Genomic DNA, 18,838 nt, shown 5'->3' on the forward strand with positions numbered 1-18,838 from the left:
CAGATAATTTTATTCAAAAGTCAATTTTCTTTTCGGGTTTTTGTCCCTTTAAATTCAGCTTATATCCTCTTTTCTTCCCCCTATGCCCGTTAGCCACTATTTTGCACTGGGGGTTTCAGATTTAAAAATTATTTTTGTTGTTGTTATTTCATTGGCTGTCACTCACCTGGCTTCAAAAACTCTGTTGCAATCACCGTTCCTGCTCAATACTTAGTCCGGTTGCCCCAGCTTCTTGACAGCCGCAATGGCTGCCGCCCTCGCTGCCGAATCGGAGAGAGATTCCTCTGACCTTCAAGGAACTTGCCTGTTCCTCTGGGTCTTCCGAGGTGCCTCTCCTTCTTCCCCGTCTCTACAGGACGGTTCCGGTCCGAGGACTGCTCGGCAGCGGTTTGTCAGTCCAGGTTTTCCCGGAGCTCATTGGAGCCTGCTAATTCCCTGACTGTCTCGCCGCGACGCTTCTGGTCAAATCAGCATATTCAGATGGTCTTGATGAATTATCTGGTGTCCTTCCAGTTGGGTTTCAGACCTCGTATACCATAGTAATGAGATGACACTGATTGCACTTGTTGATGACCTACGGTGGGTGGGGATGAGGGCAGTTCATCTCAGCAGCTTTCACTAGTATTGATGCTATCCTTCTAGATCAGCTTGTTGGGATGGGAAGTACAGTTGTTATAATGGTATTCTTCCTGTATTTAGGACCAATTCCAGTCACTGTTGGGGTAAGTGGAGATCTAGTTCTGCCATATCAGTATGCTGATATCTGGCTGTATCTCAGCTCCTGGTCATTCAAATGATGCCATTAAAGTTCTGACTCAGTTTCTGAAGTTGCGGTAATCTGGATTGGGAAGAATAGACTTTGGCTTAACTTGGACAAGATCAAGTAACTGTGGTTTGTTCCCAGAGATCTGCCATCACTATTTCTGGATGGGACTTCTGCTGAATTTCTCCTGGATTTAAAGCTTCAGATCAAGGAGAAGGTGATAACCCTGGTTTTGAGGACCTTAGCGCAAATCTATCTTAGTAGAGATTCATCTGTTTTGCCAGTTCCTAAATTGGCTGTGGTCACAGTCGCTCAGGCATTAATGATGTCTAACCTAGATGAGTGAAACATATTGAATATGGGTCTGTCCCTAAAGATCACTCAAGCTACAGCTTATCCAGAATGCAACAGCATAGGTAGTTTTAGATTTATCTTAGTATGCTGTGTAATACCAATAGTTTGCATGCTGCACTGATTACTGGTTAGCATTTAAGGCTTCAATTGATAATTATAAAACTTCATAGCAAAGGATAAGGGTATTGGAGGAAACCTCTTGACTTAATTATCTGGGTTGGTTCGAAAAGTTTAAACTGGGTTGGCATGTTCTTTGCCGTCTTGCTGGACCCTGAAGCATGTCTTCTCTTACGTTAAGTTTAAGTTAAGTTTACTTTATTATCATTGCACCTCGTACAACAAAATTAAATGCCATCTTCAGTGTACATAATAACTATAAAAGTAAAACACAAACACACATCCTTCACATTCTATACAATTGAATTGAAAACCCCTGATATTGCATTAATATTGCACTATACAGTAGAATTCAATATAGTTACTGCCCTGGGATAGAAGCTGTTTTTCAGCCTATTTGTCCTTGTTTTTATTATCCTGTACCATCTGCCAGATGGTAATAGTTCAAAAAAAAGGGTGCCCAGGTTGAGATTGATCCTTAAGAATGTTTTGAGCTTTCTTAAGGTAGCGGGAGGTATAAAGTTCTTCCAAAGAGGGGAGAGGGCAACCAATGATCCTCTGGGCAATGATGTTAACCCTCTGGAGTGCTGTGCTATCTGCCACTGCAATTGGCAAACCATACACAGGTGACAGTAAGTTAAAATACTCTATGATGCAGCGGTAAAAGGTCACCAGCAATTTTTCATTCAGTTGTTGTTTCCTGAGAAATCTTAGGTAGTATAATCTCTGCTGGGCCCTTTTGATCAGTGCTGCAATCTGAGTGTCGCAGGTCAGGTCCTCTTTTATGATAACACTGTCAGAGTATGAATATTCATAAACTGGAATAGATCAGCCAATGAATAGGCATAGCAACTAAGTCAGCCAATGAGGGCTGTTTAGGAGCTGAGACAGACTGGAGCCAGGGCGTGTATAAATCTGCAGCTTCTGAGTCTGTGCAGAGAAACGAAACTGAAACCAGTGAGTGTGAACTTGTCTGCTTTGCTGAAATAAAACTAACTGTTCTCTCCTGCCTTGTGTTTTGCTTGTAACTGCTACATTGGAAGAATCGTCTATATTGGTATTGTACATTTATCTTCATGTATTAATATGTATATAAAGAAGTTAATGAATCCTGCTGCATCTGTCTGCCTGTATGTGCTTTCTGGATTTGATTTTTGCAACAAATTCTGACTAATACCCAGAAACCTAAGACTGGCCACTTCCTCCACTCAATCTTCATTGATAAGCAAGGGCTGGATGTCTATTCCTTCTATAGTCCACTATAAGCGCCTTAGTCTTATTGGTGTTAAGGACCAAGTTATTGTTTCCACACCACGAAAGCAACCGGCCCACCTCATCTCGATAGGCTGATTCATTCCTCCCCCCTGCCCCCCCCCCCCCGGAGATGTGTCCCACCACTGTTGTATCATCTGCAAATTTAGTAATAGTATTACTAGCGTGAGTGGGAATACAATCATGCACATAAAGAGTATAGAGTAAGGGACTCAACACGCAACCCTGTGGTGTACCAGTGTTAAGAATAACACTGCACCTATCTTACTGCACCTATCCTGTGGAACAGCATCACCTCTAAGTTCTAGATGGCTCTAACTCTGCTGGCTCTTGGGTACTGGGCCAAGATGTCACATGAGCTATCAGTGTATGTCTGTGTGCTTTGCAAATTACTGTGCCTGGTAGTATAAATGTTATGCATATTTCTACTGACTTGTTTAGAATTTTATTAAGTTTGGGAGGGAGGATGTTTAAGGTTACCTGCTCAGAGTTGCTGGCAGATGCTTAATTGAGAAACTCCTTCATAGTTAATATGGTGAGAAACTACTTCACGTGGAATCTCCTTTTTTTACCTCCCATCTATTTCTCCTACCTGGGGGTGGGGGGAAACTTTTGCTTTTTACTATTTTTTATATTGGGTTTTTATCTTTGTAAGCCATCCAGAATACCTGAGAGTGTGAGTTGGGCGGCCACATACATTTTCTTAAATAAATCATCTTGGAAAATAGAACATCAGATTTACTGTGAGGTTCTTCTGCAGTGGTTAGATAATTTTTACTCCCACTCTGATAAGAGCAATTTTATTATAGTCAATTATTTTGTGTCTTCTAGATTTCACATCTGTTAGAATAGGATAGCTTTTCCTTTTTGTTTGTTTCTATAAATTGATTTTCCTCTTTTTCAATATTCCTCTTAAATAGGATTATATGGTGTTACTGTCAAACTTAAGTAGGAAAGCTCTTTCCCATCATGAAGAATTGACAAAATTCTATGATTTTTTTTCTTCTAGATTGATTATGGGGAATTATCTATCCTATGATACTCTCTATCTACTATAAGATTGTAATATTTCTCCATTTCTATTATTGAAAGATGTATCTTACTTTCCTTTTCAACTACGTGTAATTCATAGTTCTTAGTCATATGGCCTTACCAGAAATAATATGTTCAAGGTGTTTCCAATGCAGCTACTACCTATCTTAGTAGCTCAGCAATGAAGTGGTACATTGCTGTACTCCCAAGAGAAGGCCAGAGTTTCAAAAGTCATCCATAATAAGTATAGCAAGTAATGTGTCAATATATTTCAGAACATATCTTATAAGAAACCTTTAGCAGGAAAATAGGTGCCCCTATAAGGGAAAATATGATGGGGGGGGCAGGATTGTTAGTATACATCGATGAAAAGAGCAATGTGTGCAGACAAGAGAGACAGAGACAGAATATATTGGTACAAATCAGGTAAGGTACCTGTTTATGATCAAACCCTCAGAAGTGGATGGACAGAAAGATTAAAACACAGATTATGGCTTTCCCATTTGCAGTCATCTGGAAGTTTTAGAATGGACAAAAAGACTTACGGAATGGAGCCAAATTAAGATGGAATTTGAAATATAAAGGTGTACAAAAATGATGAACATGTAATTGCTAAAATGTAGACATTTTTAAAATTTGAAATGGAGAATAGGATAAAGGAGGTGAAGTGGGCTAAGACTTGGTTATAATATACAAATGGATCAGTAGGAAAATATGAGATTAAAAGGATTGAAGTTTATACTGTGTTACAATCTTATGTTTTAGAAAATGATTTATCTTTGGTATATGATGCTAGAAAAATTATAATATATAAAGACATTCCAAATGTTGAAGGGATATTTCACCATGCTTGAAGATGTAAAGGAGGTAAAAATTATGGATCCAAATGCATACTTTGATGCAGAGGATCTTAAAGGTTAATATTTATTTGAAGCCACAACTTTTCCTTTTAGGATTAATGGATAAACAATTAGGAAAAAAAACCATGGAAGGTTATTTAAATGTTCAACCACCACAGTGAGTTTACTGTATGCACAAAGATAGAAAGATTCAACAGTGCCTATTATGGAGGAATGGCTGGTAAAGTTAACATTTTCCTGAAATGATAAATTAATTTATTTGATTAGAAAAAAGAAATCTACATTTATTGCCAATTGGAAGTCTCTAATAGACTTTTCTGTAAAAATGAAAAAATGAATATGTAACTTACAGTTTTGATGATTGGACAGGATAGATTATAGAAAGAGGAGTAATATAACTTTGGAGAGAAGTTAAAATATATTTGTATTTATAACTGCTGTGAAGAATATTGGAAGCTACTTTATACTTTTTCCTTTTCTATTTCTCCCTTTTTTCCTTTACTTGCATCTTTCTTTGATATTTCTTTTTTCTTACTTTCGATTAGTTTGTGTTAGCTTTCATCTTGCTTAAAACTTTTAATAAAATGATACATGAGATTGGAACATAGAGTTACAAATGACAAAATATGTTTTTCCTTCTTTTCTTTTCCTTCATTTAAGGAACTCTTTCAAGAGAACTATGGTGAAGAGGCAAAGTTGATTTATGATCTGGAAGATCAAGGAGGAGAGATGCTCTCTCTTCGATATGATTTAACTGTATCCTAACAAAAATTCTAACTTGCAAGAACCACTTTTTTAAAGATAGATTGTCTCTGGCAGAATTGTGGAATAACAATAGATTACTGCATGACCCATAACAGTAATTGAAGGTTGGTCAAAAATTCAAGGGATTCAGAAGAAGCTTCCTCTTTCTAGTTGATTTGTTTAAGGTGAGCATATCAGATCAGAGCTCTTATTTACTTTGTTAGCCAAGATGTTCTCATTCACAATTTAATATGTTAGGGTGAAACTGCAATTTAAACATCATGAGCCAGTGCAGTGTGTCATCTTCTGTAAAAGTCTTTGAAACTGTTGATAAGATATAGAGAATTCTTTCTACATACGGTTAGTCCTCAATTGAGCCAAGAGTTAAGGTTATAAGTCAAGGCATCACATGACCTGATTTTTTGGACATTTTTTGCAGTGGTCGTTAAATGAACACTGCAGTCATTAAGTGAATGTTGTGGTCATTAAAACATGATCTGAGCCTGTATGAGATTTTATACACCTATTTTACATCTTAAATCTGACACTCAAAAAGACTAGAAATGTAGCTATAATGATGTCACTGGATGTATTTTAGCAGTCTTGAGAACTAGGTGTGGGATTTTTGGAGTTGTTTTTTTTTTTTTTGTTTGTTTGTTTGTTAAAAAGTAAAATATTTCTCAGGTGGAAAAACGTTGCCCATTGTTTGCTTACTTTCCATGATATAGGCAAGTTTTCTTAACTATGTTTCTAGGTGCCATTTGCTCGTTTCTTAGCTATGAACAAAATTAAACGATGTAAACGTTACCACATTGCAAAAGTCTATAGGCGTGATAGCCCATCCATAAAGAGAGGACGCTACAGGGAATTTATCCAGTGTGTGAGTATCTGCAGATTTTTCCACTTTGGGGAGGCAAAACAGAAAGGCAGAGGAGCTGTCTTCTTTCTTTGACCTTTAAATTGAACTTGTCAAAGAAGCAGAGAAAATTCCATGACTGAGATATGGAAATGAGTGAATGCTTTGTGAGATGGTCACTTCACACATCAGGAAAATAGGATTTAATTATTGAGTACTTCAGTTATTCAATTACTCTACCTAGTTTTTTGGGAGATTTTTAAAAGCTATTTTCTGTATTCCAGGATTTTGACATTGCTGGCCAATATGATCCTATGATTCCTGATGCAGAGTGTTTGAAAGTCATACATGAGATCTTAACTGCCATGCAAGTTGGAGATTTCCTTATCAAAGTAAGAAAAACTGGCTGTTTCTTGTGTATGCATTTATTCAGTATATGCATTTATTTTTTAATCTCTTTTTTATTTCTACTGTTTCCCCCAGATCAATGACAGGCGCATTTTGCAAGGCATCTTTATAATATGTGGTATTCCAGAAATCAAATTTGAAGGGATTTGCTCAACTCTTGACAAATTGGATAAGGTTAAGTATCTTTAGTATGATCTTGGTGGGCTTGTAGGAGAGGCAATAAAGTGAATTGGTACAAATAGACAAGAGGAAAAATATAATAATTTTTATATTTGATCCAAAAGGTAGCAGGATATGCATACATGAGGGAACATGGAAGAGATAGGATATGTATATGGAAATGGGAGGGCGCATGAGGGATAGAATGATAACAGAATATGTGATGGAAGTGTGTATGTAGCATGTTTGTGTGAGAGAGAATTTGTGGTTGTGCATATTGAAGGGGGGTAAGGAATGCAGCCATGGAAGTACTTACTTGAAGTGCAGTTTTGTGAATTAGCACTGCTAGACTCAGCAAGTGTATGCCTGGATCGACAGGATTTGTTTGGATTCAGGCACGTTTGAACATGGAAGCCTGAGTATAGTCCTCAGCTCTGAAAACGTTACTCATTCATGTGGTATGCATGAAATAAAAATAATTATTTCACTTGGATCCTGTTAAATTGCCATTCCCTATGTCTGTATGTTACCCATATTGAAAAAAATTGTCAGTTTAAATTATCTGCTATTTGAGCAAAGAAATGCATTAGCCATGTCAGGGTGCTAATTAATCCCATTCTGCTTTTGAGTAATTGCACCTTGATTTAGAGAAGTAGATCGAGGCTTTTCCCTTGAAGCATACTTTAAGAAAATAAACCCGAAGATATATTTTCTAAGAAAAACTCATTTATTTGTTATAAAGAAAATAAAACATCTCACTAGCTAATTAGTTACATCTTGGCAAAGCTTTCCCCGGCCAGACCTCTCCTGGCCGGAGAACAAAGAAAGATTTTTTTAGAGGAAAGTGAAGGAATGTAGACATGCACAGTTAGCTTACTGTTACTGGCAAGCTACGGTAAGTCTGAAAGTCCAAAAATAAAAGCTCATCTGGTAAATACAAAAAACGCAGTGACAAGCCAAAAGATGAGTTATTTAACCTAGATAATGCATTCCTCCCCCACTTCTTCCACAGGTCTCATGGGAGGAAGTGAAAAATGAAATGATCCTAGAGGATGGCATTTCTCCTGAGTGTGTCAATCGTATTAGTGATTATGTTCAACTTCATGGTGAGTATCAGTATAGGCATTCTGTAATGTATTAATAATTAATCTCTAGTTGGAGTAAGATTGACTATGATTCTGCAGATAATTTGTGTGAAGTACTGTCTTCTTTATGTTGTGTGTTCCAAACATTGGATTCGATTTAAGTTGAAATAATGTTGAGTTAGTATTGTAATTGTAAGATTTACTGAAAGTGATAGAAAACAATGTAAGTATATCTTACATCTTTAAATGCATCTTTTTCTGCAGGGGGACCATGTCTCATTGAGAAACTTCTCAAGGATCCAAAACTGGTACAGAACAGATTGGCTATGGAAGGACTGGAGGACATGAAATTGCTATTTGAATACCTTACTCTATTTGGCATCATAGATCAGGTGAATTGGAATGTGGTATTAGGTAAATATAAGTGAATTGTGGCAGTCAAATATGCTCCTATTAAAAGCCCTCTTGTCCTGTTTCACAGGTCTCCTTACATCTGAGTCTGGCTCGTGGTCTGGCTTATTACACTGGAGTCATCTATGAGGCTGTTTTATTGTGCCAAAAGCATAGCCACCTAAATGAGTCTCTTAGCTTGAGGAGTGTGGCTGGAGGTGGACGTTATGATGAGCTTGTAGCAAAGTTTGATTCAAAAGGACATAAAGTACCTTGCGTTGGACTCAGCATTGGTGTTGAAAGGATCTTCTCTATCATAGAGAAGAATAATGAGGTAAAGTCTATTAATCAGAAGATGTTAAATAAACGAGAGTTCAGAGTTGTGCATAGGGATCAGAATACAAATGCAGAAGTGTGGAAGTGAAAGACATTTATAGGATAGGAAATAATAGATTCAAGGACTGTCCAAACTCTAATTGGTGGGTGGGGGTGGGATGAAGGATAGCACAGCCCCAACTCTTCAGGCATTGAAGCTTTCCCATTAGTATTTTAAAATATTCCTCAGAGTTTGGCCGCCTGCCTGCTTTCCTGTTCTGTGCTTTGAGGAAATGGTTGGGACCTGGCTATGGCATATAACAGCCTCTTTGGTCTGGGACCAGTCACATGTAGTCACGCCTTTTCCACTCTTCCTGGCAGCAAACCAATTCTGTAGAATTTCTCTGGAAAGAATCTGCACAAAAAGACTTGGTTCAAAAGATTACATCCTATTGGTATCACAAGAGACGAGTCAATCTGAAATATTCCAAGTCTCATTTTATTCTGGCTGGGAATTCTGGGAATTGAAATTTGCTCAGATTGCTCAGGTTGAGAAAGACTTCTCGACCTGAGTGATAGAAGAGTCTAGTTTTATAGAAGAAAAAGGGAGTGATGGCACTCTTCTCCCAAAGGCAGTTTGAATAGGCTCCCAGCTGCCTCTTTAGGGGACAATGAGCCAGGCTCTTCCAAGTGGAATCATAGATTTTTGTCTAGATCATAATCTTTTCTCTTTAGTCCAATATGACCATCATTGCATCTTGAATTGCATTATTATTTCATTTTTTTTCTTAGAAACTACTAGCTCAGACCATCTGTTCAGTAAGAGATATTTACCAATCCAATTTGAATCAACTGCCCTCTCTTGCTTGTTCTCAATCTCTCTGATCAATCCCCCGTATTACATACAGTCTGTAATTGAAAGTGGGAACTCTGCTTCTAAACGATGCAGTTGTAAAGTGTGACATCACACAGGCATGCTGACTTACAACAGCAGTTGTGGCAGCCCCAGTTGCCATTGTTAGGTGAATCCTGAGCAACTGCAGCCTTCCATATTCATATGGTCACCATTTGCAATCTCTTGGCTTCCCTATTTATTTTCTTGTCAGAAGGCAGCAATGAAGGTCGCAAGTAGCAATTGCATGATTGGAGACAACAGTAATGTAATGTAGGCCCTAATTGAGAGCATGTGTCAGCAGGGACAATGCAACAACCACAACTATGAGTTTCTGTTTTAAGTATCCCTTGTTTAGCCCTATTGTAACTTTGAATGGTCACTGAATGAATAGACATTAAACAAGAATTACCCATAGCCAATCAAGAATTACCCATAGCCAATCTAGAGAAGCTCTAGAAAAATAATAACGGAATGAAAACAGAGAGATTAAGATGGATCATCTATGGGACTGTGTGCTGTTCCAACTCTGCTGCCACATTAAAGAGATTTATGTAATTTCATTTTTTTATTGTTCTTTAGAGGCCTTGATTCCTTAAGTATTTTAATAAAGCTTGCATAGTTATGGAATTCCTTGAAAGAAATTAGATTTTTGTAAGCAGTCATAGCTCAAAAATTCCATTACTGAATCACCTGTTAAAATAACAAAAAGAATAAGATGGCTTAGAACACATTATTCCCGTTTTTCTAATCTATTCCAATGTTAGCTATAAAAAAAGGTCTTATTTCTTATTTTAACATTATAGACATTTACATTGCATCCAGATTAATTTACAAACTGTTTGGGTTTAAATTTTTCAATTTAAAAAAGAGCCATCCTTAATATAAAAGATCCATTAGGCAGGCAGGATAGTACCATAGTACTGGGCAGAGAAGCAATGGGTGGTATAGAGACTGGCTAGGCAAATGGGCACTAGACAAAGTAAATGAGAACAAAGCAAGAAAAGGGGATGATACTAAAAATAGGATGAGATAGATCATCCTTCATTTAAAGAACAATTTTAATTTTAAAAAAGTTTAAAAAGCATTATTCTGGTAAATTTTCTGAAAAGCATTGTCCTTTATTATGCAATTCATCTGCCCCTCTAAATAATTCAGAGTAAATGAATTGATGCCAAACTAGGTCTCCAAACTATGGCCTGCGGGCTACATCCAGCCCTCCGGATTGTTTCTTCCGGCCTACCAGTTCCTCCCACATGCTGTGGTCTGATCCTTTCCAAACAGCACAGGAAGAGAAAGCAAGGTTATATTCACCACTGTTTGGAAAGGAAAGTAGGACTCCAATGTGTGTCTGTGCAAATCAGCTGGAGGGTTTCTGGATGAGGAAGAGGGAAACATCTTTCCCTTTAAAATTTGCCCCAGCTTTCAGCCAGCTGGAAAATTGCTTTCTTTGCAGGGGGTGGATCCAGAGGGCTCCTTTGGAATATTCTCCCCTCCCCCAGCCCCCTCACAAAGAAAGCCCCGTTCAAAGTCAGGGCAGCCAGACAAGGAAGAGGAAACTGGCTGGGATTCTATGATGACTCACAACAGCCAGGTAGTATTCAAGTGCATTTGTTACCACTCTCATATTATTCTTAATTTGGCAGCCCGGCAGGAATCCATTTTGGTCCGGGTGAATATAGTTATTCAGTACTTTTTTGAATCTTTCTGCTATAATTATGGCAAAAACTTTGTAATCTATATTTAGTAGAGATATTGGTCTATAGTTTTGAATTAGTTGGAGATCAGTGTCCTCTTTGGGTATGATAGTAATTATTGCTTCCGTCCAGGTTCGTGGGATTTTTGTCTTTACTAAGGCCTCGTTATATAATTCCAGCATGATCTCTCCTATTGTTTCTTGCACCGTTTTATATAGTTCCACCGGTAATCCGTCAGGTCCTGGAGTTTTATTGTTTTTTTGCTTTTTCAGTGCTGTATCCAATTCCAGCTTAGTTATTGGTCTGTTCAACATTTCTCTTTGTTCATCTGTAATTTGAGGAATATCCGATCCTTCTATGTATTGTTTTATCTTTTCTACTTCTACTTCTTCTTGTTTGTATAGATTGGCATAGAATGTCTGGATGATTTCTTTTTTCTCTTTCCTACTATAGTGGATTTCCCCGTTCGAGTCTCTAAGTTGATATATCATTCTTTTATCCTTGTCTTTTTTCAGTCTATAGGCCAGCCATCTACCTGTTTTATTCGCAAATTCGAAGTAATTCTGTTTGGCCATTTTTATTTTCTGTGCTAATTCTTTTTCCTGATCGCTGCTTCCCACTATCCATAGCTGGGTTTGTTCCTCAATTCTTGGCAACAACTGAGTGAGAGCTGTAATCAATTCCATGGCTAGGCCACACCTCCACTCCCATAAATCCCCAGTCTTCACTCAGTTGCTGGCAAGAACTGTTGTGAAATTTTGAGCTGTGGAGTTTGCCTCCGTTTTTCCTGACTTTTTACTTAACTTAGGTTCATTTAGGCATTTCTTTTATTTTTGATTATTCCTTACCCCTTTTTCCTCTTCCTTCGCGAAGGAGAACGAATAGAAGCCTTTGAAGCCACGAGGATTTGCCTGGGCTCCAGATGCCGCGTTTGAACGCCGAATCGCCGCGTATCCCGCCAGCCCCCCCCCCCCAGGGACTCGGGATCTGTGCGCGCGCCAAGGTTTGAACTGCGAGGGGCGGGCGAGCTCACCAGCTGCCACCGCCGCCTCTATTTCCAACACACCGGCGTTCCTCTCAGCCCGGAGACATCGAACAGCCGGCGAAGCGAATCAGCTGGTGATCAGGTGAGCGAAACAAGCGGCGGGAAGCCCTAATCACACCGGAGCTAACGCGGCAGCTGGTAGGACCTTCGGGCCACCAGTTTAAGACCACGAATGCTGGCCAGCCCTACCTGAGGGCGAAGAGGGTGTTTGGAAGCGGCGGGGAGCGTTACAACCACGCGGCCTTTGGTCGGACCCCTGGGCCGCCATTTTAAGCCCTCTACCGCGCACCAATCATCACTGCTCCCACGAGGCAGGCAACGCCATTTTGGAAGGACCTTCGGGCCTCCAAAGTCACCCCACCGCCTGGCCTAAGATCCGCAGGGGAGCTTGCATGGGTAGGACCTTCGGGCCACCCTCGGTTACCCCCTTACCTTAAGAAGCCTCGGGGGGGGGAGAGACCCGAATTCAAGCCGGCAGGCTGCTGATAAGGGGAGGCATTGGCAGAATAACAGACTCCCCACTCTCCTCCGATCTGGAACTGGAGGCGAGTCCCCCCCTCGCAAGCGTGGCAATGTCTCCAAGAAAACCACGGGTCAGCGGACTGAGGCACACAGGCGCAGGACCCACAAGACAAAGGCAACGCTGGGCCAGGAAAAGGACACCAGGAGGCATCAGAAGGCCCCAGAACACCAGGCCGCCAGAATATAGGAGGTAGCGGCCCTTGTATCAGACACAGAGGGAGACCCTATGCACAACATCTCCCCAGGGCAGAGGAGGGGGGAGCAGGAGTTGGCGCCCACCTTTCCCTCCTTCCAGGAAGCGACCGCGGCTGCCCAACCCCTGTTGCTCTCAAAAGGGGTGTCCACATCACTGCCTGATGTGTCAGCGGCCAGTGGCTTCATGTCTCACCGTCGCTTACCAGAAGCCACTTTCACCCCTATGGCGGCGGGACTTCAGGCCCCGGAGGGTCTGCAACCCATGTCCCCAATGGATCTGCAATCTGCCTTTTCCTCTGCCTTGTCATCCTTCCTAGCGGCGGGGTTGCAACAAAACGCACAGGCCCCCTGCCAGGTGCCAGTGGTTAGATCTCATGAGCCCAGAGCTCCACCTCAGAGGGCCACTCATGGACAAGCTGAATCCTGTGAGGAATCGGACCAAGGGGAGGAAGGCCCGGAGGACATGGAATTCTCTGAGGACGAGGGTCTGGCTCCAGACAACCCACCCCTTTCGGGGTGGTTTCGTCCTGCCCTATTCAAATCTCTCCTTCATAAGGCAAGGCTCTCGACGAATCTGGGGGTGCCCGGGGAAGACCCTCAACACTCACAGACCCCAGTGGGACCCCACAATGCACTCTTTAAGGTGTCAAGACAGGAAAAAGATTTTATCCCCTGTCCTCACCTGTTCTCGGAAGTAATCAAGACTCCCTGGGGCCAGCCCAGCTCGTTGACTACACCCAGCAGCCAGGAGAAAAAGTTCTACTGCTCGGCCCCCGAACTGGAGGACCTACTAACACTCCCCACGGTAGACCAACCAGTGGCAGCGTTAGCTTCAAATTCGGTGATCTCTACAGACGCCGTGGATGGACTCAAGTCCGAAGACAAACGGGCAGAAATGACGTTTCAGAAATCACACCAAGCGGTGGCATGGGCAATCAGGACTGCAACGGCTACGTCGTTTTTCAATCGAGCATCACTTATCTGGCTTCGTCAACTGCAGGAGAGGCTGCCCCCAGAGGAAACAAGGCTGCACCAGGACATAAACAAGATCGTAGCAGCCACAGAATACTCGGCAGATGCCTCCCTGAATTCAGCCAAATTTGCATCCAGAGCCTTGGCTTCCACCGTCACGTCTAGAAGACTGTTCTGGCTGCGCCACTGGAAAGTGGACCTTAAAGTGAAATGGAAATTAGCCGCAGCCCCTTACCAGGCTCCGTCTCTATTCGGTGCGGCATTGGACCCAGTCCTCATTGAGGAGAAGGACAAGAGGAAGGTGCTTCCGTCCTCATCCCGCCACTCAGAGCGTCGTTACACTCCCTACCCACAAAGACAGCCCTTTCGGACTAGCGCAGGACCAGGCGGTCCTTCATTGCAACGCTCCGTGTTCCAGGGAGGAGGCGGCTTTCACGACAGTTCCAGGACCGCAGCAGGAATCAACAATCAGCCAAACGCCCAGCCCGGGGCTCCGGGTACAAACCCTTCAGGAGGGGCAAATGACTCCCGGGGCCAGGGACCCATAGGCAGAAAACTGCACCTATTCCACCATCAGTGGGCCCGCTCAACATTGGACGCGTGGGTGCAATGCACCATCTCACTGGGACTATCCATCAAGTTCTCTGGCCCACCGCCCACACGCTTCTTACGCTGCAAGATCCCAGCATTGCCAGAACTCAACTTGCTCATGAACACGGAAATCAATCACCTGCTGAACATCAAGGCCATAGAAAGAGTGCCCACAGCCCAGTATCAAGAAGGGTTTTACTCCGTACTCTTCCTAGTACCAAAGCCTTCCGGGGGCTGGAGAGGTATACTAAACTTAAAACACCTCAACCGGTCGGTACGCTACCGCAGATTCAAAATGCACTCGATAAGGTCCATCTTGATGGGTGTGAGACGCGGAGACTTTCTTCAGTTGGTAGATCTGAGAGAAGCGTACCTACACGTCCCAGTTCACCCCGACCACAGGTGTTTCCTGAGATTCGAGTTTGCGGGGCAGCACTTCCAATATCGGGCGATGCCTTTCGGTCTGTCATCAGCGCCCCGCACCTTTACCAAGCTTGTAGCGGTGGTGGCAGCAACACTCAGAACCCTGCCGGTGCGGGTCCTATGCTATCTCGACGACATTTTGATCCTGTCGGAATCCCAGAACCAAGCAGTCAGGGATATGGACTTAGTTATAAAAGCATTCCAGGATCAAGGATTCACCATCAATTTCGAAAAAAGTCATCTGGTTCCGTCCACCCGCATCCTACACCTGGGTGCGGTGATAGACTCGGCCAGGGGTCAGGTGTTTTTGGCTCCAGACAGAACACGGAGCATCGTCGAACTAGTCCAACAGGTCTTGGGCTTGGAGAAGGTGCCATTACGGACCCTATCGAGCCTGCTGGAAAGATGGTGTCTTGCTTCAACATCGTACCGTGGGCACGCAGACACTCCCGCTTGCTCCAATGGTTCCTGTTACTGTTCCAACGAGCAGGCAGGGCAGACTCAAAGAACGAGGTGTACTTACCCCCTCAGGTCCACCTCGCTCTTGCTTGGTGGACGTCGCCGGCGCTTCTCAAGGGCTGCGACTTCCTGGAACCGGACAGGCTGGTCCTGACAACAGACACCAGTCTCCACGGCTGGGGAGCCCACCTGTTTTCACTAGTGGCACAGGGCCAGTGGTCAGAGACGGAACGGCACTGCAGCATCAACTTGCTGGAGCTACAATGGACGTTGACTTACTTGAACGACCCTTTTCTGAGCGCTGCGACCACTATCCATTCCCTCCCCAGTTAGACTTCTTGCCCCGGTTGGGAGTTGGTTGGCCTTCTGTTGGGGTTTTATAGTTGTTAATTAATAAAAAAAATTTCGAACCTATCAGCTTGCTGCGCCTTCATTCCGACTGGGGATTTATGGGAGTGGAGGCGTGGCCTAGCCACAGAATTGATTACAGCTCTCACTCAGTTGTTGCCAAGAATTGAGGAACAAACCCAGCTATGGATAGTGGTCGCAGCGCTCAGAAAAGGGACGTTCAGGTAAGTCAACATCCATTTTGATTATCAAGTTTAAATTATGTTTTGTTGCTTTCCATTCTTCCTTTATCTTTTTGTTCTGGGGATATTGTTGAAGTTTATGTTCTATATTTTTTAATTCTTCATGAAGTTTATCTAGCTGTTGTTTTTTTTCTTTGTTCTTTTTCCCTATATATGCTATAGTCAGGCCCCTTATGTACGCTTTTGCCGTGTCCCAAGTGTTCTGTATGGAGGTATCTTCTTTCTTACTTATTTTGAAAAACAGTTCTAATTCTTTTTCTAGCATTTCTTTAAATTCTTTTTGTTTACAAATTCTTTGGTTCATTGTCCACCTTCTGAACCTTTTTACTCCTTTCCAATTTACCAGGATCGGGTTGTGATCTGCCCATTGATTTACTTCTATCTCTATTTTATCCACCCCGTTTCTAATATTCGTGGTCATCCAAGCCATATCAATCCTGGACCAAGATTGGTGGTGGTGAGAGTAAAAAGTGAACTGGTTCTGATCTTCGTGAGTTTCCCTCCAAACATCTCTCAAGTATATTTCCATGGCCATGTCAAAAAATTCTTTTGGGAGTATCTCCTTTTTTCTCTTTTTTTACTCGTTTTATAATCTTTTTTCGTGTCTGCTATCGCATTGTAATCTCCAATTAGGCAAATGTCTTCATGTTCCAGTTCAACTATTTTATTGTGTAGGCCCTTGAAAAATTCCTGTTGGTTTTGGTTAGGGGCATATATTACTACTAACAGTATTTTCCTATTTTCCAGTACTAACTCAATCATAACTGTTCTGCCATCTTCGTCTGCGTATATTAGTTTCGAAAGGATCCAATCTTTAACATAAACCGCCACTCCTCTTTTCTTTTTTGAAGTCAAAGATGTGTATAATTTCCCTAGTTTTGAGTTTTCTAATATTTTTTTGGTATCTTTTTTTTATGTGAACTTCCTGAAGACAAGTCACGTCGGCTCCTATTCATAGTTTTGTAAAAATTTGCAATCTTTTTTTCGATGCGTTCAGGCCATTGATATTTACGGAAAAAAGTTTCAAGGCCTCTTCCATTGTCTAATGTAGTTGCTTTTTAGTATGTCTTGTTTCCATCCGCGTTTTCGTCCTCACGCCTTCTCTCTCCTCTCTTTCTTTTTCTTGACTTGTCCTTACTTCCTTCTCTTGTATTGCCTCTATTTGCTCTTCTTCTTGACTTCTACTTTCTGTTTCTTCTTTACTTTCTTGATCTTCTTCCTGGTTGAAGTGTGAATTGTAGAATTCTCTTGCTTTCTCTAGCGTATCTATTTTGTATTTTTTATCTTCCCAGGTGGCCAAAATCCCCTCCGGTATTAGCCATCTAAAGGCTATTTTATATCTGTTCAACTGATTTGTTAGAAACTGGTATTGTTGACGCTGATTCCTAATTCTTCGGGGTATTTGTTTTAAGACTATGATTTCTTTACCTTTATATGTCAACGTCCCTTCTCTGGATTTCGTATATACCTCGTCCCTAATTGATCGTTTTGAAAATTTAACGTGTATTTCTCTTGCCAGGCTGTGCCTTCTTACATAGTTTGTATGGACACGGTAGGTTTCATCCAGTTGTCCCTTTATATCCAATTTATCTTTTTCTATTATTTCTGCTATTATCTCTGCCATTTTTCCACCTAGGTCTTCATCTTTCTCTTCTGGTATATTTTGAAAGCGTAGAAAATATGATGCTTTTTCCATCTCGAGCATTGCTAATCAGACATTTCTTTATTTATTTGACAAGTTTTCTGTTCCATTGCCTCTACTTTTGTCGCTACTAAATCTATTTTTGCTTCTGCATTTCTAATTCTTTGTTCATTTTCGGTTATTGATTGTTGTATATCTCCAATTCTATCATTCATATTTTTAATGTCCCCCCCCAACTTCTCCAATTTCATTTTTAATTTCTGCATGGAAATTAATTTCTCATTTCTTCCTGATTCTCTGCCATCTTTTCCTGTGTTTTTAATAATGTTTCCTGAATCATTGAAAACATACTTTGCATGGTATTTAAAGTCATTTCTGATTTTTCTTTCTCCTTTTCCCACCATACTATCTAGTGTTTTTTGTTGTAGTGGTGATGCCACCGCTACTGTAGTATTTACAACTGGTTTTTTCCCTGTTTTCGTTATAGTAGATATTGTTGACATCTTTAATGCTCGAGAGAAACTTTCCCAGGCTAACATATAATTCTTACTCGTTAATTTTCTGTCCTCTATTCCTTCCAATTCTTCATCTAGTTTTACTTCTATTCATATAAGCTATCCACACTTTGATCCCGCTATTTTTGTTTACTAAACAATCAACTGTACTTAGTTAATATTCTATCAGTTTTCACCTCTTATTTTACAATATTTCCAATCAAACGATCTCGGTTATAATTCATTCATTCATTCCCCATCCTCTTTTTCCAAGTTCTATAAGTTCACAATAGAGTCTGTATTTAAAGATTATAAATTATAGTATATATTTCCTCTTTCCCTTTAGTATTTCTCTTTACTCTCTTTACTTACTATCTGTACAATATATACAATATGTCCAAGCTCTTAACAGATAGAAACTAGAGAAAAGTTATCCCCCTTTTTCTTAGTAGTACTTAGCGTTTTTAGTCCAGTCTCCTCAGTGGCTTAAGTATGGCTATTTCCTGCTTTCCGTTCGAGTCCACATTTCTCACCCTCCGTCTTAGTCTTATCACTGCAATCGTTTTTAACACCAATTTTGTCCTATAGACAGCTTTATTATCCTTTCAGTTCGTCTTAGCCCTCAGAGTTCTGTAAGTTATTTAGTTATACGATGTGTCTTCTTCTCCGGTTCCTATTTCTCCGCCACTTTTCAGAGTATTAAAGTTACTCGTTTCAATAATGCTTAGTCACTCCGCGGGGTTGTGCTTCCTCTCACTACTGTTCTGTGCAGGCTTTTGCGCTTCTATCGTAAATCGCCGCCACAAGTTAATCCATCAGTTTGTGCCCTCTTAATCTGCGTTTCTCCTCATCTCACCAATTCTGGGGATTCTCCACTCAGCCCTGCCGTTCAAAACTGCTCTCCACTCTTGGCTTCGCTCTAGATGGCCGCCATCGCTCCTGTCTGCCCTGGGGGTAGACT

At 41.3% G+C, this 18,838-nt stretch overlaps 1 protein-coding gene across 14 annotated transcripts in view; it reads left to right on the forward strand.

The window, feature by feature from the left end:
* LOC117662300 (histidine--tRNA ligase, cytoplasmic-like) overlaps positions 1-18,838 on the forward strand; it is a 48,979-nt gene that overhangs the window by 24,568 nt on the left and 5,573 nt on the right. For all 14 annotated transcript variants that reach the window (XM_034411636.2, XM_087891217.1, XM_034411629.2 and 11 more), the window contains exons 5-11: positions 5,059-5,154; positions 5,897-6,022; positions 6,283-6,390; positions 6,482-6,580; positions 7,578-7,671; positions 7,915-8,042; positions 8,132-8,374. In XM_034411636.2, the coding sequence (XP_034267527.1) occupies positions 5,059-5,154; positions 5,897-6,022; positions 6,283-6,390; positions 6,482-6,580; positions 7,578-7,671; positions 7,915-8,042; positions 8,132-8,374 (894 nt within the window). The remainder of the gene's footprint in view (positions 1-5,058; positions 5,155-5,896; positions 6,023-6,282; positions 6,391-6,481; positions 6,581-7,577; positions 7,672-7,914; positions 8,043-8,131; positions 8,375-18,838) is intronic.

Source organism: Pantherophis guttatus, chromosome 3 (assembly GCF_059756535.1).
Source record: "Pantherophis guttatus breed Tessera chromosome 3, ASM5975653v1, whole genome shotgun sequence".
NCBI classification, from domain to species: Eukaryota; Metazoa; Chordata; class Lepidosauria; order Squamata; family Colubridae; genus Pantherophis; species Pantherophis guttatus.